This window comes from Tachypleus tridentatus, chromosome 4 (assembly GCF_004210375.1).
Source record: "Tachypleus tridentatus isolate NWPU-2018 chromosome 4, ASM421037v1, whole genome shotgun sequence".
NCBI lineage: Eukaryota > Metazoa > Arthropoda > Merostomata > Xiphosura > Limulidae > Tachypleus > Tachypleus tridentatus.
The window spans coordinates 3,448,358-3,475,395 of NC_134828.1; the positions used below are offsets into that span (position 1 = coordinate 3,448,358).

Genomic DNA, 27,038 nt, shown 5'->3' on the forward strand with positions numbered 1-27,038 from the left:
GAGCTTAATTGGTCATCTTCTTTGTTTATCTTAATTACACTGTCTCACATAACCCCGATTCAGTCTTGGTGATGGTCTGTCATCAAAATAAACTTAATGTAACTAGAGTTATATTATTTTTTTTTTGTAAACTTTATAACGAAAGCTTTACTCATATAAAATAAAAATAGTGATGCTAACGAGAGAGGAAAGTTCAGAGCTTCAAACAAAATTTCTTTGATTCTGGTAACTTTCTTGATATAACTCAATTTTGCGAAATTCAGCTAATCACAAATAAGGGATTGAATAGCTGCTACCTATATCAGAAAAAGTTTGTTTTGAATTTCGCGCAAAGCTGCACGAGGGCTATCTGCGCTAACCGTGCCTAATTTAGCAATGTAAGACTAGAGGGAAGGCAGTTAGTCATCACCACCCACCGCAAATTCTTGGGCTACTCTTTTACCAAGGAATAGTGGGATTGATAGTGACATTATAAAACCGCCACGACTGAAAATGTTTGGTGTGACGGGGATTTGAACCCACGCCCCTCGGAGTAGGAGTAGGATGCCTTAACCACGTGGACATACCGGGGCTGAAAAAAAGGAAAACGTGATACATACAATAATATAAAATTATGTATCGCTTTTTCCTTAATAACATAAAATTATGTATATATGCAATGTGTCTTTATCAACAAATTAATTATTAAAATTATTAAGAAATTAATTAATAAAACCACGGTTAATTTAGTAGCTTGAATTGTTGATCATGCTGACATCCATGACGTGAATTTTGATGTGTATAGTTAAAAATAAATAAAAATTCTCCATATTCTGTTAGGCTGATGTAAGCATAATGGCGGATATCACCACACGTGTTTTGGAACACCTCGCTGAATGTGGGCCAGTAGACTCTCTAACTCTTGCAGTAAAATTGGGAATAGATCATCAGCGAATTGTAGGAGCAGTAAAGAGTCTACAGTCACTAGGAAATGTAAATTGGTTTGTTTGTTTTTTATGTTTCAACTACGATTACACACTATAAAATAGCAATTAGTATGGCACCGAAAGTGCCACGAGTACATCGGTAAGATGTATTTCTTAATGCCTGAATATGTCACATGTATACTTTAATATACAGGGTATCCATAAAGTTTAGAATCATTGTAAATATAGTTTAAAGACGTTGTTATAATATCTGTTCAAACTGACCACCACCAAGTTCAAAACATGTTTGTAAACGATACAGCATGTTTCTGTGAATGTTCTCCAACAGGTACCATAGATGCAACTTCCTGTATGAGTCCACCATTAAGATGATGCACGTGTAATTCTTACAGAATAAATTTTTAACTTTACCCTTGTAAGCTTAACAACATGATAATCGCATATTGACAATACACACCTGGAACAAATAGAATAATACATAAAATTAATGCAAGAATATTTCAAAATAAGATTACATTTATTCCAGACTTTATAGCATCATGTATTATATCCGAGTTGTATTTTGATTAACAGCTGCTTTTTGGTGCCCAAGTCTTGAAAGTTGAATATTATCAGTGACAGCCTTGTCTCTCTCTCAAGAACATACAATTTAAGTTTTGATTTTGTTATTAATGTTTGTACATTTGATAGTAACTTTTAGTCTGATTATAAAAGGTTAAGTGCTTTGTAGAAGAGCACTTAGCTTTGAGTAGAACTGTATATTGTTTATATAAAAGTTTTCCTTTCTGTACAAAACCAAATCACAAGCAGGGGCCATATGCAGAACTCATTTCTGGGGCTCTTCCTATTACTGCTAGTAGGAAGGACACAATATTTGAAATACTCCTAAGTTGAAAGAACCCATCCAGTTAATAAGTAATTTCTCTAACACTAAAGACTAACAAAAACTGAAATAGTTTCAATGTTATGTAAAGCATTTTATTTTCTAACATATTTTCACTTGATACATGTCAGCTAATACTGAAACATAATTTTGAGTCTCGATTCAGAACTATTTTGCTTTTGTCCTGTTGACTCTGTGTGAAAGGTCACAGGGCAAGCCACCTTTGATGTTTACTTGGGAAAGATGTTGTTTGTTTTTAAGTACAAAGATACACAAAGAGCTCTCTGTGCTCTATCCACCATGGGTATGAAAATCTGGTTTCTAGAGGTATAAGTCCACAGATATATTGCTATACCAATTGGGAGGCTCTTCAGGAGAGACAAACACTTTGTAACTTCAGGTACAACCATAGTATAAAATGTAGATTGTGGTTTAATTAAATGGGGTCATGGAATGTGTTTAATGTTATAATCTCTACTTAGTTTATTTACATTAAAAGAACTACGAGTTCCTTTTGTGATATTTTTATTCATTTCAAACCACTTTGCAAAATTTCACCATAAATTAGGCACTTGATTACTACCAGTGAGGTTGCATTTTCCAAAGACTGCCACTGATCAGAAGGTCACAGTTGGTCAGTGTTTAAGCTCATCACATTGACAGAGTATAGAATGTAGATTTAGAATACAAAGACCCAACGACAGTACTCTAACTTCTTTCCTCACTAAAGTATATCACATCTTTTAATTTAACATTAGAGTATTTAAGTGATATCGAGATCCACGAACATACAAAATGTGGATTTGATACAAATACATCTTTATTTATTTAATAGGAGAGAATTTACATCAAATTATAAGAGTATTTTTCAGTGCGGTTGATGTTTCAATATCTTTATAACAGACATGCATGATATTTACGTAGGTTATCACAGCTGAACAACGTAGTAGTAAACAGTGGGAGTTAACGAATGAAGGTGAAGAAGTCGTTGAGAAAGGAAGTCACGAAGCATTGGTATATTATAATGTTCCAGAAGAAGGGATTTCACAGAAAGAGCTAATGGTATACACTTCATGATGGTTATTATTATGTTTTACAGAACTTAACCAGATGCTTCTGAATATAGCTGCTGAGGTTTGATGATGCTTGAAATTTGTTTGTGAGGCTACAGAGTTAGGAAATATCTGAATATTTTATTTAGTTTTATGAGGTGTAGCAAAAGTTTGAGGAATAACTTCATTCCATTTTAAGTAAAGATCAAAGAGACATTAAAAGTTTCTGGAACCTTCTTTAATTTTTTAATAAATTAGCTTTAAACATAAAATAAGCTTATCAAATTAAAATAAACTTTGCCAAATAATTTAATGTTCGGGTGCTAGGATAGTCTCCCATTTAAACATTTTTACAGTTATGGATTTCAACAGTAACAAAAGTTTATTCCTGGCATAAGCTAAAAAATAAAGTGAAAAAAGAGTGTAATAAGTGATTTCTCTTCAATAACTTGTTTGAAATGACAGCAAAAGAAATACGTACAATAAAACGTATTTGTTTTTTTTAAAAGAGGTCTGTTATTATGTACAAAAAATGTTTCTGTGAAATATATTTTGGTAAGTTATGAATTGGTACATTTATTTAGTGTATTCAGGTACAGACACGTTTCATGTACATTACCGTGTGCAGTAAAGGCTTATGTATTCATATGTTACAATGTTAATGTTTAACTGATAAAAAGGGTGCTTCAGCAAGTGGGTGCATCTTTTAATGTAGACCATATTTCATACACTGTTTCAAAACTTAATAGTTGTGAGTTAGGAAAAAATCTGACAGTTGTGAAAGGTTTTTCCAGTTAAAGCAGATATTTTATGTTATATATATATTTTGTTCATGTAGTTAGTGGTTTTCAAAACAAAACATACACTGTTTTTTACTATATTATATCGTAACTTTACAATAATTATTATTCCTTGTATAACCCAAGTAATTCACGATGCAAGTTCTCAAAGAAAATTATTAACATTCTGTAATTGTTATGGCATTTTAGTTTTTTAAATTTCAGGCAAAGGAGAGTAAGTTATAAAATGTTAATAACACTACAGTTGTTACATCCAGGGTCGATGAAGCTGTTTAATTATGCTACAGTTGCTACATCCAGGGTCAATGAAGCTGTTTAATTATGCTACAGTTGCTACATCCAGGGGCAATGAAGCTGTTAATTATGCTACAGTTGCTACATCTGGGGGTCACTGCAGCTGTTAATTACGCTACAGTTGCTACATCCAGGGTCAGTGAAGCTGTTAATTACGCTACAGTTGTTACATCCAGGGTCAGTGAAGCTGTTAATTATGCTACAGTTGCTACATCCAGGGTCAGTGAAGCTGTTAATTATGCTACAGTTGCTACATCCAGGGTCAGTGAAGCTGTTAATTATGCTACAGTTGCTACATCCAGGGTCAGTGAAGCTGTTAATTATGCTACAGTTGCTACATCCAGGGTCAGTGAAGCTGTTAATTATGCTACAGTTGCTACATCCAGGGTCAGTGAAGCTGTTAATTATGCTACAGTTGCTACATCCAGGGTCAGTGAAGCTGTTAATTATGCTACAGTTGCTACATCCAGGGTCAGTGAAGCTGTTAATTATGCTACAGTTGCTACATCCAGGGTCAGTGAAGCTGTTAATTACGCTACAGTTCCTACATCCAGGGTCAGTGAAGCAGTTAATTATGCTACAGTTGCTACATCCAGGGTCAGTGAAGCAGTTAATTATGCTACAGTTGCTACATCCAGGGTCAGTGAAGCTGTTAATCACACTACAGTTGCTACATCCAGGGTCAGTGAAGCAGATAATTATGCTACAGTTGCTACATCCAGGGTCAGTGAAGCTTTTAATTATGCCACAGTTGCTACATCCAGGATCAATAAAGCTGTTAATTACACAACAGTTGCTACATCCAGTACCAATAAGTCCCTGACTAAGATTCTGTAACCATCCTGTTACATGTTATGTTTCGGGTTGTGTTGACTTAATGCAAATTGAAGTAAAATGAAAGTCTAGAATTGGTAAAATAATTTTCTTGTCATAATTTCTATTGTTCTGTAATGAAAATTAGAAATTGGTAAAAACTTTCATTATAATGAACTCGACATAGTTTTATCAAAGTTTTATGGAAACAAATATTGGGACAAATGAAATATAATAGCAGGGTTAATTCATTTTAACCATGATTCCTTAAGACGTAAACAGCATCTTTCCCTCTACAAAAACCCAAAAGTTACATCTATACCAGGAAATGCATATCTCAGGTTTAGTATGCTCTCGGTTATTTTTGTTTAATACAAAAAGTTTTGTGAATTTTAATCTTTTGTTAAAGATATTCTGGTGTAAAAGAGCTTTAATTGTTCTTTAATCTTTTTGTTAAAGATATTCTGGTGTAATTTTGTATTCATTGTTCTTTAGTCTTTTTGTTAAAGATATTCTGGTGTAATTCTGTATTCATTGTTCTTTAGTCTTTTTGTTGAAGATATTCTGGTGTAATTCTGTATTTATTGTTCTTTAGTCTTTTTGTTAAAGATATTCTGGTGTAATTCTGTATTCATCGTTAATGAACAAACAGTTATGTTCTTTGTAGTGAATTGTATTAGTTCACTGATATTTTCAGAGATTTAATAAGTTATTTTTAGGACTGACAGTACTCTAAAATCTCCAACAGTGCACATAAAGAAATTAACCCATATAGATTAGCTCGTGGTATTTTGAAAAGGTATAAAGCAGCTTTACCCAAAATAACTTTTTGAAAAACTTAACTTTTAGACATAGACAATTGTAGTTATTCTAGATACTTGATGGTTTGATTCTCTAACAATTTTAAAATAAACATTATCAGAAGGTTCAGTAAGGGAAGATAACATGTTATGAAGTGTGTGACAGTGATATTTCACTTCACTTTTAGCAAACCATTCCAAATGCCAAGGTTGGATTTAGTAAAGCTATGTCTGCTGGTTGGCTTGTGGTAGATAAGACAGCAGAAGGAGGCCCAAAGATTAGAAAAAAGGTTTGCTTATTTTTATAGTTTGTATTTCTTAATCAGTGTTTAAGTAATTCAGACAATTTATGTTAATTTGGTGTTTTCTAAAAATACAGATAATATTTTGTCTAACAAATCTGGATCTCAAGAGAGCAAAATTATTGGTTACGGGTAGCTGAGGGCCGGCATGTCCAGATGGTTAAGACACTTGGCTCGTAATCCTAGAGTCATGGGTTCGTATCCCCATCACACCAAACATGCTCACCCTTTCATCTGTGGGGTGTTATAATGTGTAGGTCAATCCCACTATTTGTTGGTAAAGGAATAGCCCAACAGTTGGCAGTGGGTGGTGATGACTAGCTGCCTTTCCTCTTGTCTTACACTGTTAAATTAGGGACGGCTTGCGCAGATAGCCCTGAAGTAGCTTTGTGTGAAATTCAAAACAAACCCTAAACTCTAGCTGGCCACAACTGTGCTTGCTTTTCAAACATTTTACATACATGCCTGAAAATCCTATTATTTCTTATTCACAGAAAAACATCAAATCTAAACCCACAGTAATTAGTGGAATTAATTGTGACATTGGTGCTAATTTCATTTAACCTGCACATTATTTTATGGAATTTGTAGCAAAAAATAATCTATGCACAAAATATTTCAGAAAAATGCATTTAATAGACTTATACCCCATCAATAATTCAACTGCTCAGCAGTTTTCATATATTTTGTTTTTGTGTTGTATGATAAGATCAGCTGGACATTAGTAAATTTATTTTTTTAAGTACTTTACACTAATTTGTTTATTGAGTTTGTGTTTGTGACACACATTTTGTTGGTTACAGATTCAGTATTTGATATTAAATTTTTGGATTCTCATCCTTAACCTTTCACACAGATGTTTTTTACACACTTCTGGTTTGAAACCTCTATCGAGATGAGATGTCTAATGCATTGCTCTCAGTAATGTTTCAGCATACGTATCAAATTAAGCATTTAGAATTTTGATAAAACCTGGTGAAATATTTAAAATTAAATAGCAGGTCACAAAGCACAAAACAGAATTTTTGTACCACTTTAAGTTTTTGACATTTTGAGTTCATTCCACTTTTACTGTTAAAAAAAGGGTGTACACTGCTAGCCACAATCTTAAGGCCAATGAACATAAAGAAACAAAATATGCATTTTGAGTTGTTAGACTCAACTACTTATTTGAGTAGAGCTTCGAAAGATGAAAATAAGAAAAGGGAAAATAAAAATAAAAAACGTTTTTACCATTTAATACAGAAAATGTGAACACTATAAAATTAGCCGAAATACTAGCTAGTCAAAATATATATGCAAAAATGGCTCGTTTGGGTTGAGAAAATATTTTACGTAGAAGGTCGAAACGTTGTTTGCTCTTCTATGTAAAATATTTTCTCAACCCAAACGAGCCGTTTTTGCATATATATTTCTCTACAAGTGGGTTTTCTCAACACAGCTGGTCAAAGGTTTAAGACCTTACCAAAAAAGAAGTCTTAAACAGGGTAGGAAATGCCCAACAAGAGGTCTCGGTAGTGAGTTGCATGGTTGTCTTTGTGAATAACTTCAAAAATTCACTTTGGCATGGTCGATATAAGTGTTTGCATAAGATTGGCTCGAATGTTATTCCAAGTGGTGAAGATGACTTCACAAAGATCATGCGCTGTTTGGAATTGGAGTCCATTTCTATAGACTTCCCTTGCCTTCCACCCTCAAACATTTTCAATGGGGTTTAGTTCAGGTGAACACGCTGGATGGTCCAAAAGAATCACGTTATTCGCCATGAAAAAGTCCTTTGTTCTGCAGGCATTGTAAATTGCAGCATTATCCTGCTGAAAGATCCAGCCATTTCTACACAAGTGAGGGCCTTCAGTCAATAAGGGTGCTCTCTCCAACATGCCAATGTAGCCAGCTGCTGTTTGACACCCCTGTATAACCTGAAGCTCCATTGTTCCATGGAAGGAGAAAGCACCCCTGATCATGATGTAACCTACTTCACTGTGTCATGTAGAAAATTTCTCCTGTGGGATATCCTTATCGTGCCAGTAATGCTGGAAGCCATTTGGACCATTCACGTTAAATTTTTTCTTATCAGAGAACAAAACCTTCTTCTACTTTTTATGTCCCATGTTTGGTGCTTCTCAGCAAAGTTTAACCGAGCTGTTTTGTGGTGTAGAAGGAGGTGTGGCCTTTGAAGACATTTACGGTTTTTAAAGCCTTTCTCTCGTAGATGCCGTCTTATTGTTCTTGATCTGCATTCTGTGTCCGTAAGGGCCTTATTCTGGTTCGACGATTGGCTGGTGTCTTGCCGGACAACCCATCGAATCCTCCTGCTCGACGCCGGCAAAAGTTTCTTGAACCGACCACTTGAAATTCTTGTTCTGTATCCCTCGAGGTCTTTTAAGAAATTTGCAACAGCAGTTTTACTACGCCCAATCTTACCAGCGATGTAACGTTGAGAGAGACCTTGCTTTTGCAGCTCGACAATTCTGCCACGTTTAAACTCTGTCAACTTTTTAGCCTTTGCCATGTTTTTACTCAATGTAACACAGGAGATGTCAGTGGGAGATGTTGACAATGCTAATGTTTGAACACAAATGACTAAATTTTGTTACGTGTTTACCAATTAATGCTTCGTTTTAGTATGGCCTTAAATTTTTGACCAGCTAGTATTTGGGCTAATTTTATAGTGTTCACATTTTCCATATTAAATGCTAAAAAAGTTTTTTATTTTTATTTTCCATTTTCTTATTTTCATCTTTCAAAGCTCCACTCAAATAAGTGGTTGTCTAACAATGTAAAATGCATATTTTTTCTTTATGTTCATTGGCCTTAAGATTTTGGCCAGCAGTGTATATTCTTATGAAGAGAATTACTTCCTTGTTAATAAGTACACATGATGATACCTGAACAATAAATGCATGAAAATAGAAGTAAAGTTGATAAGTATATATAAAATATTATACCAAAAAATTATTTGAGTACAGATTACTGTATTAAAAGCACTTAAAAAGACTTGTTGAATGTTAATATACACCATATAAGATTTTTATGATACCTGTAAAACAACTTGACTGGCAGTGATATATCTTTCAAATTTGAGTGTCTCAAAATTCATATTTTTAAACTTTCTTAAAGCTATATCTTGAAAACATTGATGTTGAATATTTACAAATTTAAAGGTTAGTTACTACATTTATTTATTTACTTCTATAACTATTATAACACTTCAGTGACTTGAATTTTATTTTTAGGTTGATAAAATTCATGATGATGTACAAGATTGTCTATTAAAATTTAAGAACATGAATATTGACGGTATCATTGAATCACAGAAGCAAGAATTCAAGAAGAGAAAACTTCTGCAAGAAGTGTGAGACTGTTACTCCCTTTATGTCACATTTAGTACTTAGAACTTATGTTGTGATGCAATTTAAAACTTTTAAACATTACTATTTTAATGTTTTGAACATAGATAATTATATATCTTATTGTTTTAGATTTGGTAACATTAATTACTTTTCATATATATATTGTGTTTTGATTTGTAAACACAATTACTTCTTTGTGAAAGCTTTCTTTGTTTGTCTCTTTGGTGGTTTGTAATGTATAAGTTACTGAATATATTCATGTATTTATATGGTCACAGATTTATTGTTTTATATTAAATCTTTAAATTTTTTGTGAAACTATAAGAGGCTACTTACTTTTGGAATAGTCATAATATTCAGCTGAACTTTTATGTTGCATATATTTAATAACTTTCATTTGTTTGTGTTTTAGAACAGTGAAAAGTTATTGGTTGGAAAAAGGACCACAGTTCAGTCTGACTGTGGAAAAACAAGAAACAGACTTAACACCTGAAATGATTACTACGTAAGTTGAAGACAATTTTTAAGTTTGTGTTGTTTAGGCAGTGGCAAAAGAATAGCTGGTGCAGCTGTACATCAACATACACATTCAGGTGGTTCTTGTTGGCCCAAAAGTTTAATTTATTATAAATACAAATGTATTAGTTTTCAGGGCCATCCAGTTTGTTTATTTGTAACATCTGCAGTGGATTATGCACAATCACTGGATTCTCACTAGACATCCGGCCCGGCATGGCCAGGTAGGTTAAGGCATTCAACTTGTAATCCAAGGGTCGTGAGTTCAAATTCCCGTTGCACCAAATATGCTCGCCCTTTCAGCCATGGGCATTATAATGTGACAGTCAATTCCACTATTCATTGGTAAAAGAGTAGCCCAAGAGTTGGTGGTGGATGGTGATGACCAGCTGCCTTCCCTTTAGTTTTACACTGCAAAATTACAGACAGCTAGCACAGATAGCCCTCGTGTAGCTTTGCATGAAATTCAAAAAGAAACAAACACTTGAGATCTCTTGTCCTCTACAATTCTCCTTCCTTACTAAAAGCTGGTGACTTGATAAAACCAATACCATAGAAGGTATTCCTCTGTTTTTGTTCTTTCCTTCAGGACTTCATCTGTTTCCAGAAGTTTCCTTGATGAGATGGGAGATGTCTCTACTTTGAAGTGAATTTGGATCAGTGGTCTCACACAAATCTCCACTTTGTATCCACATCATAGAACATATGAATCATTATTCTCTTATGATGGTCAGTGGGCATTTATGACGATACATAAAGTCAATTCTACAGTTGCCAAGGGTAAACTCTGTTACTGTTTTCATGTTCACACTCTGTTACTGTTTTCATGTTCACACTCTGTTACTGTTTTCATGTTCACACTCTGTTACTGTTTTCATGTTCACACTCTGTTACTGTTTTCATGTTCACACTCTGTTACTGTTTTCATGTTCACACTCTGTTACTGTTTTCATGTTCACACCCTGTTACTGTTTTCATGTTCACACCCTGTTACTGTTTTCATGTTCACACTCTGTTACTGTTTTCATGTTCACACTTGTTACTGTTTTCATGTTCACACTCTGTTACTGTTTTCATGTTCACACCCTGTTACTGTTTTCATGTTCACACCCTGTTACTGTTTTCATGTTCACACCCTGTTACTGTTTTCATGTTCACACTCTGTTACTGTTTTCATGTTCACACTCTGTTACTGTTTTCATGTTCACACTCTGTTACTGTTTTCATGTTCACACTCTGTTACTGTTTTCATGTTCACACTCTGTTACTGTTTTCATGTTCACACCCTGTTACTGTTTTCATGTTCACACCCTGTTACTGTTTTCATGTTCACACCCTGTTACTGTTTTCATGTTCACATTCTGTTACTGTTTTCATGTTCACACTCTGTTACTGTTTTCATGTTCACACTCTGTTACTGTTTTCATGTTCACCACCTCATTTTCTGCACTCATTCTTTACAAGTACATCTAACAGCTTCTGATGTTCTGGGTACCTTGAATTATGTCACAAATTGTCACAAACCCTTAAAAAGATACTACCTACAGAGTGATCCCTTGGTCCTCTGGTGTTCAGAAGGCTATGCTCTTGTCTGGGCACATCTCCTCTAAATGTTTTTGCCACTTATGACCATACTTCTCCTTTTCTCTCATCTCTCTTTGTCTACCTTCCTACTTGTCTTCTCTGTCATTCAAAACACTGTGTGGAGTCCTTGACAGCTTCACACTGACCAGCTCAGTTGTGGACTCCTTTGTTGAACTTTCTCTTATTCTGTCTGTATCTTGTTAAATTCTCCTTCAACCACACTTGTTCCTCTCCTATCCAACAGTGTCATCACTCTGATTTCATGGTCTCAGCACAGTGAACCATAAGAATTTAGGTGGGAGATTGAAGGCTAGTTAGTGGTGAACAAAAAATTGCACACATAGAGGATTGCACACAAAATTAGAAAAACTACATTGTGAGAAGAGACATCTCTCAGAAGTATGTTTTTCACTTGTGCATCAGCTTACCAAGACAAAGGTTTTTCCTTTCTCTTGTCTGTCTAACATGTTTGAAATGTGTTGAACTCTTAAGGCATGCCGTTAAATGTGGAGCAGTCTGCTTTATTGCTTTTGTTTTTACTCATGAATAAGAAATTCTGAATTTCTTTTACTATTTCATTTTCCTATACTTAAGTTAGAAATTCATTTTAAAAGTTTTCTTAAGAAGCATTCTTGGACATTGTTTTAAATACAAATTTGCCAGGGAATGTTTTTTAAGCAACTTTATTTTATCATGTTTATAGATTGAGTAGATTTAGTGAATTAATTTAATGAAATGAGACTTGCAGTAAAAGTAACTAAAGTGAATGACAATATTTTTATAATCCTGTTTTGATTTTTCCATGTGATAGATGTCTTTGTTGTTGATAAAAAAATTATTTTCTTTAGCTAATCAGTTCTCCCAAAACATGCTCACCATTGGTGACAAAATAACTTGTGCTGTTCTCAAATAGTGTATTTAATTTTTAGACGTATCCTTTATTGTTGTTTTTATTGAAAATACTAATCACATGTACTCGGAGCTGGTAGTGAAAATATTAACCCATGAAAATTATATTCGTTGTTTACTCAAACAAAAAAGATGTTTTTGTATATTAACTTTATTTCTCCAATGACACAGATGGTTGTTGAATGCATTTCTTATTAAAAATAGTTTTATAAAAATGATACTTACCTAGATTTCTGTTGCACCCCTTGGCCACTTCAGTTACTGGATATTTTTTTGACTTAACAGAAGTTCTTGGAAGGAAAAGAAATTTAAGCCGTATAATTTTGATGCTATGGGAGCTCCTATTGAATGTGGTCACCTTCATCCTCTAATGAAGGTTAAGACAGAAGTGAGACAAATATTTTTAGAAATGGGGTACGTAAAGCAGTTTGTGTATCTAATATAAGACTAATTTGTAATAGTCATTATTAAACAATTTGACTTAAATGTATTTTAGTTTCAACTTTTTTTTTGTACTTTTATATTTTCAGTTTGTCTTCATGTGTGAATTACTCTGTGTTATTAGGATATCATAAGTGTTAAATGTTGACTATGAATCCACTGTTTTGTTTGCAAATATATTTCTGTGTTTTAAAAACATGTTGCACACCTCTTTTCTTTTGTGGTTAGTTTATATATAAAATCAAAATTAAAAATAAATTTTTTCTCCAGTTTCACAGAAATGGCAACCAACAATTATGTTGAAAGTTCTTTTTGGAATTTTGATACACTCTTTGTGCCTCAAAAACATCCAGCTAGAGACCTGCAAGATACCTTCTATTTGTCAGGTAGAATAGTTGTTATCATAATTTTATCATCATCTCATTGTAAAGGGCAATGCATCATTATTCAATTAAAATGGAAGTGACTTGTTTACGTAATACTTGCTGTTTCAAGTACTGTGTCCATATTTTATTTGTTTGAGAAGGAAAGTTGGTTTCTTAAACAACTTCTAAATAATGTTTGTTCTTTGGATAATTACTATTTTTATATTTTAAAAAAATCAAAGTTCAAAACTAATAACTGGTGTATAGGACAACTACAAGTTCTCTAATGTGCATAAATGAATAAATACTATTTTGACTGAAACTTTTCTATAGTGTTTGCTTAGTTTTCTTCTGGCCATAACTTGTATACAAGCAATTTAAACTGTTGAACTGCTGTGTTGGAAGTCGTTTGCATACATGTATTTGTATTTAATGTGTATTGTCATTTTATTAGAATGCTCGTAGATGTATTAAAACTTCATATTTGTATTCAGCTTTAAGGTAAATCATATTGCTGAGAACAGCATGTTACAGGTGAAAGTCAATTACAGTCTTCAGATAAGAGTACCATAGAGGGAGCTAGTAGGTTACTCTCCAGTTGGTTAGCAACTTGTAAACTTAAAATGGATGTGCCTAAACTTTGTGCTTTCTAACCTGGATTTGTCTCATAAAGTGATGATCAGGTTGAAAATACCCTGTGGAAGGGAATAAATTTTAATGATGAAATTATAATGGTTTCAGGTAAATATACTTTTTTTTTTGAAATAGCAAGATACCAAGTGCTTGCCAAATAAAATATTTATGATCGTCCACAGATCCAGTGCATGCTAATGAGTTCCCTCTAGAATACCTGGAAAGGGTGGAAGCAGTCCATTCTGTGGGAGGATATGGCTCACAAGGGTTGGTTATTTAGAGTTTCAATTATAAATCAGTGACAGAGAAATAAATGAATGAGAAAAATATGAAAAAAAAAATCTTTCCACAAAGTAACTTAACTCTGCCCAGGTACACAACTATTCTCATTCAATGCTGCCATATATTTGCTGAAACCTTTTTACATGCCACAAGTCTATCACTCCCACACACCTCTCAATTCACTGGTTTAACTAATTCTCACACATGTATTATTGTGCTATAAACCTCCACCAAGAGTAGTGACTTATGATTCCTGTGTTATTCTACCCTAACTATTACTTTTTGGTTGGCAGTGCTTGTGTTCAGACGTTTAGTTTGTGCTCTTTTCAGGTGTTTCTGTATGTTCTTATGAGTTTCACTCAAAAAGTTTACTGTTTATTATGCAACAGTGATATTTGTAACTCATTATATAGTGGAATTATTTATGTTTCTACCCTGTTATGGAACTTAATACTTAACTACGATATATTTCTACTTTTTATCTCTTTCTGCAAACACGGCTGTATTTGGTTATTCATTTTGAATTATGAATTTTGAAGTTGCCACATCAGAGGTAATATCTTCTATCAGCACATTTTGACTTATAATTATCTGTAAATACTGTTACTCTACTACTAACAATAAGTGACTTATCTGTAAATACTGTTACTCTACTACTAACAATGAGTGACGTATCTGTAAATACTGTTACTCTACTACTAACAATAAGTGACTTATCTGTAAATACTGTTACTCTACTACTAACAATAAGTCACTTATCTGTAAATACTGTTACTCTACTACTAACAATAAGTGACTTATCTGTAAATACTGTTACTCTACTACTAACAATAAGTCACTTATCTGTAAATACTGTTACTCTACTACTAACAATAAGTGACTTATCTATAAATACTGTTACTCTACTACTAACAATAAGTGACTTATCTGTAAATACTGTTACTCTACTACTAACAATGAGTGACTCATCTGTAAATACTGTTACTCTACTACTAACAATAAGTGACTCATCTGTAAATACTGTTACTCTACTACTAACAATGAGTGACTCATCTGTAAATACTGTTACTCTACTACTAACAATAAGTGACTCATCTGTAAATACTGTTACTCTACTACTAACAATAAGTGACTCATCTGTAAATACTGTTACTCTACTACTAACAATAAGTGACTCATCTGTAAATACTGTTACTCTACTACTAACAATAAGTGACTTATCTGTAAATACTCTTACTCTATTACTAACAATGAGTGACTTATCTGTAAATACTCTTACTCTGCTACTAACAATGAGTGACTTATCTGTAAATACTGTTACTCTACTACTAACAATAAGTGACTTATCTGTAAATACTGTTACTCTACTACTAACAATAAGTGACTTATCTGTAAATACTGTTACTCTACTACTAACAATAAGTGACTTATCTGTAAATACTGTTACTCTACTACTAACAATAAGTGACTTATCTGTAAATACTGTTACTCTACTACTAACAATAAGTGACTTATCTGTAAATACTCTTACTCTACTACTAACAATAAGTGACTTATCTGTAAATACTCTTACTCTGCTACTAACAATGAGTGACTTATCTGTAAATACTGTTACTCTACTACTAACAATAAGTGACTTATCTGTAAATACTGTTACTCTACTACTAACAATGAGTGACTTATCTGTAAATACTGTTACTCTACTACTAACAATAAGTGACTTATCTGTAAATACTGTTACTCTACTACTAACAATAAGTGACTTATCTGTAAATACTGTTACTCTACTACTAACAATAAGTGACTTATCTGTAAATACTGTTACTCTATTACTAACAATGAGTGACTTATCTGTAAATACTGTTACTCTGCTACTAACAATGAGTGACTTATCTGTAAATACTGTTACTCTACTACTAACAATAAGTGACTTATCTGTAAATACTGTTACTCTACTACTAACAATAAGTGACTTATCTGTAAATACTGTTACTCTGCTACTAACAATGAGTGACTTATCTGTAAATACTGTTACTCTACTACTAACAATAAGTGACTTATCCACTATACCCAGATTTTTTTATTCAACCACATTAAACATATTTCCATTTATATTCACTTGTAGACAGTGGTCAAGGTTTTACAGTTTAAATTTCAATCTATTGAATTCTGTGCACTTCCAGTGTACAATATGCATGTCAAAGAAGAAGCATTTATTTTTGTGTAAAATTTGTAGTTTGTCATTTAAGAAACTGTTTACATCATTCTTAAAATCAGTTTAATAGTGTTTAAATAATAACTGTTTTTGTTGAACCTTTTAAGAGACAAGGTATGAAATCTGACTTCAGACCAAACTTCTTGCATGTAGGTTGCTGTATTAATTTAATGACAATTTAATAATGAAATGGATTCTACTTGTAATGACTGGTAGTGTGTTGTTCATAAGGTAAAATAATTCTTTTCGTGTGTAAATATAAATGAAGAATACAGTATAATTACAAGAGTTCTGCAGTGTGTTAGCACTGTATGTTTATAATAATTTTCTAATTTCTTTTAATAGATACAATTATGAATGGAAGTTTGAAGAAGCAAAAAAAAATGTAATGAGAACACACACAACAGCTGTTAGTGCCAGAATGCTGTACAGATTGGCCCAACAAGTAAGCGTGTTATGCATGTGTGTCCTCATTTAACATAACATATGTAATCCAAATAACTATATTAAACCATGGTTTTGAATGACAGTCTATCTACTGTTGTAGTGTATTCTATTTTAAATGTTGTTGTTTTTTGTGATTATTCTGTAAAAAGTTCATTCACTTTTGGTAATGAGTTTATTTATTTCTTCAAAAATTAGCATTCTACAGGCTAAAATTCCTGGTAGACCCAATTTCACAAATAACATTTTTATAGAATTCCAAGAATAGTTATGTTCCTAACTCCCAAATAAAACATAACAGTCACTTGCAAGATCCCTTGTTTTGTCAACAGAACTTGAAACGAGCTAACATTCAATAGTTGATCAATAATGCAGTAATGGATTCACTAACTGATGGATGTTTCGTACGTGTGTTCTCTCTATCTCACACATGGCTAGGTTGGCTGAAACTTCTTGATGTTGTTAGATAAAACAGTCCACGAAATACCTTGCAAAGATATTGTTATAATTTATCAGCAAAATTCTACAACCATAAGATATGGAAATCCACAGTAAATATTTTTTTTTTTTTTTTTTTGTGATGGGGCAAAAGCTACAATTTCTTTGGTGCTTTATTGTCTCATGGCTCTAGAACTCAGTTTTTTGATGGTTTCTTTTACTGCAAATTATAAAACAGACTTCTCAACTGATGGAAAATTATATGAGTACAAGAGTGAAGTACTATTCCATAAATGGGCCTGAGTATATTCTCATAAGTACCAAGTTGTCAAAGGCATTTTATTTTATCCACATGTGTAAGGGCCAAGATATGTTTTCCCAAGTACTCAGTTGTTGAAGTCATTGTATAAATATGTGTATGGGCCAGGGTACGTTTTGTCAAGGGTATTCTATATCCATGTGTGTGTGTATATGGAACAGGAAATGTTTCACAAGTACTCTGTTGTCAAGGGCATTCCATTATATCCACGTGTGTGTATATAATTTGAGCTGTTCTTATTGGGTTACTTTGTTGAATAGTCTAGGTAATCTTATACAAACTGTCATCTCATTTACTGGTCTAAGTTATGTATATGACTAGTGTACAGGGTAAGGCAAAAGAATGTATAGTTCATATTTAATGTTGTTGGTAGTAAAACATACATTACAAAGAACAAAGACAGTTGAAACAAATTTTTGTTAAATATTAAACATACACTTTACCCCACTCTGTATGTATAAATTCACGTTTTTGTATCAAGAAAACCATGATTTGTAGGCTGTATGTATAAGCTGTGATCTATAATGTAGTAAAAGGCATGATTCAGTAATTTACTACACACACACAATCTAAACTTTTATTGAACCTGTATGAATAAAATAAAAAAAATCAAATGTTCCAAAAGAAATAAATAAACCAGTTTATTCGAATTTGGAAATACACTTTTATTCCTGGTAATATTGTTTGTACAGAGAAATAGAATCTCTCAGTTTGAATCTTTTTAGTAATTTAAAAAATATAAAAGGATTATCTCGCTTATTTACATTTTCTGTGCTGGAAATTTACATCAGTGGAGGACCTATTCATGGGTAAGTGAGTTGTGGTGTACGTCTGCATGGTTCTGGCATGTTATAGTATTTATTAAGCCATGAAAGTTAAATTTAGTAAACAACTAAACATTTTAGAATATCTTTCTGAAAAGGACCCCAAATATAAATATGAATTTTACAATCTAAGTTTTTTCTTTATAAAAGTTTATGAAATATTACGTAGAAACCTGTGTTGTTACAAACCTGTAGCAGAGTTAATTATAGGACTAGTATTAAATTTGTAATTCAGTAAACTGTACTTATCACCTTACCTCAGTACTTGTTTTTTATTTCTGAAATACAATTAATGTAATGTGATTTCATTCAGAGATCTTAAGTGTGTTTTTGTTTTGCTGAACTCTATGTAAACATAACTTTAAAAGGTCTTGTTAATTTGTAAAGCCAGTAAAATTTATGTATTTTATTGCTAACTTAAATTATGGCTTACAAATATGATATAGAGGTAGGATAATGTGTAAAGTGGCTGAGGTTAAGCTTACTAAATGTTTAGCAATATAAACACTTGGAAAGTGAAAGCTTTTCACACATTGGCTTATGAAACATGAGCTAAAAAATGAGGGAAGTGCACTGGAAACATTTGGAAAGTAGCAGCAGTGTTTGACACTTTGGCTTGTCAAACATTTGCACTAAGAAATGAGGAAAGTGCACTGTAAACACTTGGAAAGTACCATGGAACTTGTAGGCTTTATTCAAATAGTGCATTTTATATCACACTGATTTCTTATTCATAAGTTATAAACAGTATTATAGTGTTATGTATTTGTGTTTTTAAAAGATACGTCTTGCATCTGTAATAGTGTAGTAATGTTCATGTATTGTACATGTCATAACTTTTTCTTGGTGAACCAAGCAATAATTGAAGTACTTAGATGTTGTTTACCGTAGAATTACCAGTGAGGTTCCATATTGAACCACCAGTGTCTTTTCAAACATATTTTCTTAAACTATTTGTGCCCCAAATTGTTTATGACTTTGGTGTTTACAAAGCTTCTGCTAAAATATAAGTCACAAAAGGAATCTAATCCAAAATACTATTAATTTTGTATTTAAATGTAATATTACCCAGTCACTAATTTTTGTTGGAATTTCTTCAACGTATTTTACTTAGAAAATATGTAATCTTACCCAGTATTATGATCAGTTTCTTACACTGAGTGTTGTAATGGACAAAACTTAAAATTACATAATATATGTACCCCAGTTAATAGAGAATAGTATACAGTGAGGGTTAGTAGATTCATTTGAAAACTTGCAAAATATTTGTGTTTGTGGCATTTAATGTTTTTGCTGAAAATGTGGACAGGACATGTTTGATTAATATCTTTCACGTGTGATTTTCAGAAAAATTCACCCCAGTTAAATACTTCAGTATTGATAAGGTATTCAAATGAAAACTTAGATGCCACACATCTAGCTGAATTCCATCAAGTTGAAGGTGTTGTAGCTGACTATGGACTTACTCTTGGGAACCTTATGGGTCTGTTTAAAGAATTTTTTAACAAGCTAGGTACGTGGAATCCGTGCATATTATTTTATGATTAAAAGAAGAATATACATTAAGTTTAATAACGTAAAACCAAATATATGTAATCATTATGTCTTGAATTTTAAAAAATTACAGATAAAAAATAAAAATATTTATTGCAAATGAATGTTTTGATTTTGTTAGTGTTAGATTTAATAAAAATTTTTGGGTATGAATTTCAGTGATTTGTAGATATTGTTTTAAAGAGCAGCTAAATCAGGTAATCATTCTAAGCATTAAAATAATTACGTTAAGAACTATAGTATGTCATTAATTTAACAAATTCATCTTTTATATTTGTTTCATTAGTCACTGATCTTGATGTAAAGATAATTTTAAATACAAAATAGACTGCATTATTTGTAATGTTCATAAAATATTAGAACGTTCTTATAATGAGTTTGTGGCTCAAGAGTTTTAGTATTAAAAGTTTCATGACTTTATTTTGTATCTTTGGTGTATAGGAATCAGAAACCTACGTTTTAAACCCACTTACAACCCCTACACAGAGCCAAGTATGGAAATTTTCAGTTATCATGAAGGGCTTAAAAAGTGGGTTGAAGTTGGTAACTCTGGTGTGTTCCGACCAGAAATGTTACTTCCCATGGGTTTTCCTAAAGAAATTGCTGTTTTAGCATGGGGTTTATCTTTAGAAAGGTATGATTCGTAGCTAATATCAATTATTTTAATCTCTGTCAGTTTAATGTTGTTTTGTGAATTTGTAATTGTAACATGCTTACTTTTATAAAACATAAATTGTGATCACTGCTTTCAATAACTTTAGAAGGAAATTTTTATTTCATGTAGAAGTTTGTATTAAACTACATTTCTGATGAACACTAGGGGTGCCACATTTATTGTGCTCTAAATATAATTTTATTTTTGATTGGTAGTTATATTTTATTGTTTAACGTAAGTGTTAATAACTGCTACGTTTTCAATAGTACTAGGTGCACTGAATTTTTAAACACTGTTTATCATAATCTATTTGATCACTTACACTGTACTTTTAAGAGAAAATATTTCAATCACAACCATTGCCAACTTTTCTTCTTCTTAAATGATAGAATATGTTCAAAGTGTCAAAACTCCTTGATTCTGTGTCCATTGTAAGAATTGAAATATATGAGAATTTGAAGGACCTCCACTTTGCTAAGTAACAGTTTAATGTAAATACTTTAAATAAACAGACATGCTCAAAGGATAGTTACATTCACTTCTGAATTTATGAACACACTCTTTATTTAATTTTAGGAAACTGAATTTTTTTTTTAATTGTCGTGCATGTTTAAAAGTATGAAATGTAACTAACTTTGAAAACTTGTTTTCTTTTCATTTAAATTTATGGTAAATTAACAGTATTAAAAAAAACTAAGTTAAAAATGTTTTATTTGTAATATGTTATTTTTAACATAACAGAAAAGATTTATCAATAAATATAGAATACTTGAGATTTTTACATACTTATAGTCATAATTTTTTTGTCATTTATTATGTTTTCCAATAATTTCATTTTACAGACCCACCATGATCAAGTTTGGTATTGACAATATCCGGGAGCTTGTAGGACATAAAGTAAACCTGGAAATGGTTTATAGCAATCCTTTATGCCGTCTAGACAGATAATTTATGAAACAAATGGAGTAAAACTGAATATTTATAGATGGGACTAATAAAAATATTGCATTCAAACTCAAAAGTGTTGTTGTTAAGAAGTTCAATTTGCATTTTTGATAAAATGTATTTTTCTTAATTAACTAGAAATGCACATCAGTTGGGTGGTATTTTATTTAGTAGTTAAAATAAAAAGGTTTTTGTTTAGAATTACTATCAAATAATTAGTTTCACTGTAAAATCATTACACTGTAATTTTATGTAAACAGTTCTTACTTTGCACCAAAACCTACTTTCGATGAATATATATAGCATTATTTACTACAATTTTGGTAGCTTTTTAGTTAACATTACAATTATAATGTACACAAAACAATATTTTAAAAAAAATATTTGTTTATAAATTTACTGAGTCACTGTAATATTTTATGTTAAGAATATGAAAAAATTTCATATTGCTTTCTATATTTCATTAGCATAATTTCCTAAATTAATATAAAATTATTTTTCAAGTAAAACTTTATCTGTTATTTTCTCCAAACACTAACTGTAACAAAATCAGTAATTTGGGGTAAAATGAAGATATGCAAAATAGAAAATTAATCTAATGAAATTAGATATTTTTCTTCCAGAATGATTACATACTGTAACAACTAACTTTTACAGCTGGATAATTTCTTGTATGTACAAATAGTAAATGTAAAATCAGTGATGTCGAGAAAACCCACTTGTAGAGAAATATGTATGCAAATGTACAACAGAAACTAATTGCAAACACTTATTATTATACAGTAATATCTGATTATTAAGTTTCTAATTTTTTACATTTTGGTTACTTTTACAATAATAACTAAAATATGTACATAATAAATAAATTTAGTACCTACTTATCTGGACCCCTCCTGTTATTTCCTGTTATGACATATTGCAAGCCTACTTGTTGTAACAATGTCGCACCAAAATACTTTAATGTTTACTTCAAATGTGAAATTTAGAACACAAAATATTAGCATGCACAATAAACATAATGTTTTAAATGCACTAAAGCTAAGTTGGTTTTGTAACCGAGTTATGAATGGGTTAAAACAGTTATGTTGGAGTTTTGTAACAATGTGTATAGATTTGAAAGCAAACATGGTAAAAACAAAAAGCAACCTGTGCAGATTCTTCTAGGTGGAAAAAAATATCTCTTAGTCATAAATATGTCAGTAAAAGGACCCGTAGCATAGATAAATTATTATGACGTGAGTTTGGAGGAGCCACAGCAGTGGACGTCACTAATTTGAGACACTGGGATCTTGCAAATTTGACCTACGAGTGCTTGTAGTTTGTGTATCCAATTGGTTGACTCGTGTAACAGTTATAGAAAAATGTGTAGATGGATCACTTAATACACAGAAGTGAAGAGTAAGATTTTTATATAAATATTTCAAAGTAAGGAATTTAAAACTAATGCAATCCTTTGAATTATAAATAAAATTTTGATGCCACGTACAGTAACTTACACTAATAGTAAAGTTGTTTAATATTTCAGTGTAACTGTAAATGGTTAGAGATGTGTAATTTGACGCCACGTGTAAAGTTGATAAATAATGTTCACTTTTTTGTCACTAAACAGAAAAGAATTGTGAAAACCATTATATAAATATATTTCTTTCACTAGTATATTTAGTTTCAGGTACAGTTCACATCAAATTATTACCTAGACTGTATTGCATCTGTCTGGTGAATGAATGGATATTTAGGTCTCAGTATCAAGTTTAATAATGTTCTTGGTATTCCACATTGAAACACCTTCTAGCTTGTAAACAGATTTCCTAGAGTTAAACTTTGTGCTATTAGGTTTCTGTTACCAACATTTTAACAACTTGTACATGAAATCATATTTGTTGAACACAAGACACAAAGTATAATGTATCAAACAACAAAACTGCCTAAACAATCAAATGTGTAACTATATAACAAATGTTCTAATAACTGTCAGGCCATTTTTGTAGGATAATATTTATTGCACTATGTGAGAAAATGATTGCTATATAAATGCAGCTGTGACAATAAAGTAGAAATGATGTAAATATTAATATCAAGCTGTCTGAACATTTTTATTTGTTTTTGAATTTCACGCAAAGTTACACGAGGGGTACCTGCATTAGCCATCCCTAATTTAGCAGTGTAAGACTAGAGGGAAGGCAGCTAGTCATCACCACCCACTGCCAACTCTTTGGCTACTCTTTTACCAATGAATAGTGGGATTGACCATCACATTATAATGCCCCCCATGGCTGAAAGAGTGAGCATGTTTGGTGTGACAGGGAATTGAACCCGCAACCCTCAGATTACGAGTCGAGTGCCTTAACCACCTGGCCATGCCAGGCCTTATATGAATACGTATATAACATTTCTGAACATTAACAGTTCTCTATGTAGTTAAGATAAGGCAGTATATGTTTTCAGAATGTACAACAGTTGTGTTATTTTTATGTTAAAAATTCATCTGTCAAAACGTCTCCATTAATACACATCTCAAACTCAAATATTTGACATTTTTAGAGAAGATAATACAACAGATTATCTTGTGTGTAAAAATTAAAATACAAAAAATGTTGACAAAACCATTGTCAATGTGAGAAACTAAAGTAAAAACAAAATTAAATATGCAAAAACGGCTCATTTGGGTTGAGAAAATATTTTACATAGAAGGAGCGAACAACGTTTCGACCTTCTTTGGTCATCGTCAGGTTCACAAAGAAAGAGGTAACTGACCAGAAGCTGACCACATGTTTGAAGGGGGTTGTGTAACTGAGTGTAGAAATGTAGAGGACATGCTTAGATGTTTGATTATATTTATTAATATAGGTACAAAGAGGTTCCTTTGTATTGGTTTATTTTGGGCTTGAGTTGTTTTGTAAGTAAGGCTTCTTTAATTTTGCATTTGTTTATGTTTGTTTCTTTATTTAGTATTTGGGTGTTTTCTAGGGTTATGTTGTGCTTATTTGATATGCAGTGTTCAAAAACGTGCAAAGGTGACTTTTTATGTTCTTTGAATCTGGTTTCCATTTTTCTACTTGTTTCTCCAATATAGAAGTCGTGGTAGTTATCACATTGTATTTTATAAATATTGTTGGTGTGGTGTTTGTCAGTGTAGTTTTTACATTGTATAGACCTTAGTTTTGTGCCTGGTTTTTGAATAAATTTGGTATTAACTGGAATGTCATATTTTGTTACTAGTTTTTGCCAAATGTTGGTTATTTTACTGCTGATATCGGGAATATATGGTATGCAGCAGTATATGGTTACATGATTTTTTGATTCGTGAGATATATTTACTTTTGTTGGTTGATTTTGCTATTTGTCTAGATGTGTACGTATAACGGTTTGTGGAGGAAACTTATTGATGTTGATGAAGTATTGTTTTAATGTGAACAGGATGATTAAACTCCTGTGGCACGGCCATGTGAACATGATTGTTAAACTCCTGTGGCACGATATTATATAAAAACACAATTTCAATAACACCCACTTCATTAATACAAATCAAATGTTCAGTGGCTGAAAGAAACAGAAGAAAGCACTATGGTATTCAACCAAAAATGTTTCTCGTGTAATGTTAGATATTAGTTTCTTTTATCTAAGAAGTTGATAAACTGGAGACAGCTGTTTTTTCCTGTAGTACTAGCAGTTTAAGCTGTGGTCGAGCCATAATTTGCCTTTGTTTTACTGTTCTTTGATAGAGAAAATACATCTCCCTAATTGTCCAATTACCACACATTCACCTAATGCATAAAGTAAAACTTCCATATGTCTTACTGTATATACATTTAGTTTTGTTACTTTAATACACGCATACAATATTCTAACGTTCTTTAAGAGCAGAGCTATCTCAACTCGCTAGAAACCTGGTTTCCAGTATCATAACTCTGTAGACACACTATACATTTCAAACAACATTGATACTGATTGAATGGGAAAATATATTTTTTTACAAAATTTAACGCCACTATTTTCATAGATGTATAAAGATCACCATTTGTTTTGATATCTTTTCAATGAGCAGTAAAACAATCACAAAACGAGGTATTTATTTCTCAGTTTTATAGCTATCAAGCATAGTTCACAAAGAAACCAATTTATTTATCAATAAATCTTATAAACACCTGAATATTACATATAAATTAAAGAGATTGTATAATCTGATGTAAATATTACATATTTACACTTAAAAATCTCTAAAGCCAATTTACTGTCTATTATTTCAAGCGACCACACACATCTGAGCCTTTTTCTTTAGAATCCTCAGCTTTAGCTATCCGTGATCCAAACTGCATAGCTTTTTTTGGTAATCTGGCTACCCTTCTCAGCCCAAACTGAAAAGCCATTAATCTGAGCAGAAGTTTCTCGCCAACTCCTTGTGGAAGAGATAAATCAGCCTGAAGAAGTTAAACCAATATATTTCAATGTCCAAGAAACATGAGATAAACCATTCTGTTGTTATATATATTAATTGCAAGATAACTTATCACTATTTTAATAAGTGTTAACACTTAACTAGCAGCTGACAGTTAAGACTTAACATAATGGATAAAATTAGAACTTAAAATTATCCAAGATATAAAGAGAAGAATTGGGGTTTTGTATTCATATAACAGCTCGTTCACTATAAAATTGTGTAACTTTTTCCCAATAACATTTATTTATAACTGCACACATTTACTGATTTGTTTTTCTCAATATTACAAAAAATATTTTTTACATTAATCTAAGAGTCAAAATACCCAGGATCTAAAAATTGCATTAAAACAAATTTTAATTTTTCAAAGTATTTTTTCTAAGTTCACAGGAAACCTAAACAAGTACATGAAAAAGAAAAGTGAAATCTAATGGATGTATTTAAATGTTATATGGTCATTCATAAAACTGTATTTTGGTTGTTACTTACTAATTAATATTATACCAAACACTGTGAGATGGAAACAGGATCACAGTCATGCTTTTAAGGGAAAAAATTACAATATTTATAGAACAGTAAAGATTATATATTTCACCAAGTAACAGATACCAGATGATTGGAAGTTAACTAATGTTAACCACAATGTTTACCACATAGGTAAACTACTGAGAAAACTTACTTTATACCACATGGGTAAACTACTGACAAAACTTACTTTATGCCACATGGGTAAACTACTGAGAAAACTTACTTTATGCCACATGGGTAAACTACTGAGAAAACTTACTTTATGCCACATGGGTAAAGTACTGAGAAAACTTACTTTATGCCACATGGGTAAAGTACTGAGAAAACTTACTTTATGCCACATGGGTAAAGTACTGAGAAAACTTACTTTATGCCACATGGGTAAACTACTGAGAAAACTTACTTTATACCACATAGGTAAACTACTGAGAAAACTTACTTTATACCACATGGGTAAACTACTGAGAAAACTTACTTTATACCACATGGGTAAACTACTGAGAAAACTTACTTTATACCACATGGGTAAACTACTGAGAAAACTTACTTTATACCACATGGGTAAACTACTGAGAAAACTTACTTTATACCACATGGGTAAACTACTGAGAAAACAGACGACACGTTCATCGAGATACGGGAAACGTCCTTCCCTTCCATGATCTGTGATGACTCTACATGAGAAAATTTAAGATATCCAATATTAAATTATGTACAAACAATAT

At 31.9% G+C, this 27,038-nt stretch overlaps 2 protein-coding genes across 2 annotated transcripts in view; one reads left to right on the forward strand and one right to left on the reverse strand.

The window, feature by feature from the left end:
• The first annotated feature begins 739 nt into the window (after positions 1-739).
• LOC143248458 (phenylalanine--tRNA ligase alpha subunit-like) lies at positions 740-21,423 on the forward strand. The gene is given in 14 exon segments (XM_076496835.1): positions 740-972; positions 2,734-2,871; positions 5,757-5,858; positions 9,107-9,225; positions 9,636-9,728; positions 12,518-12,646; positions 12,944-13,059; positions 13,854-13,938; positions 16,514-16,613; position 17,324; positions 19,541-19,583; positions 19,585-19,706; positions 20,189-20,381; positions 21,245-21,423. Coding segments are annotated over 14 exon segments (1,485 nt in total). The 5' UTR covers positions 740-834; the 3' UTR covers positions 21,351-21,423.
• Positions 21,424-25,415: 3,992 nt separating this feature from the next.
• LOC143249998 (asparagine synthetase domain-containing protein 1-like) overlaps positions 25,416-27,038 on the reverse strand; it is a 46,047-nt gene continuing 44,424 nt past the window's right edge. Inside the window, 2 exon segments of the mRNA XM_076500633.1 lie at positions 25,416-25,765; positions 26,897-26,987. Of these exon segments, the coding sequence (XP_076356748.1) occupies positions 25,586-25,765; positions 26,897-26,987 (271 nt within the window). The 3' untranslated portion in view covers positions 25,416-25,585.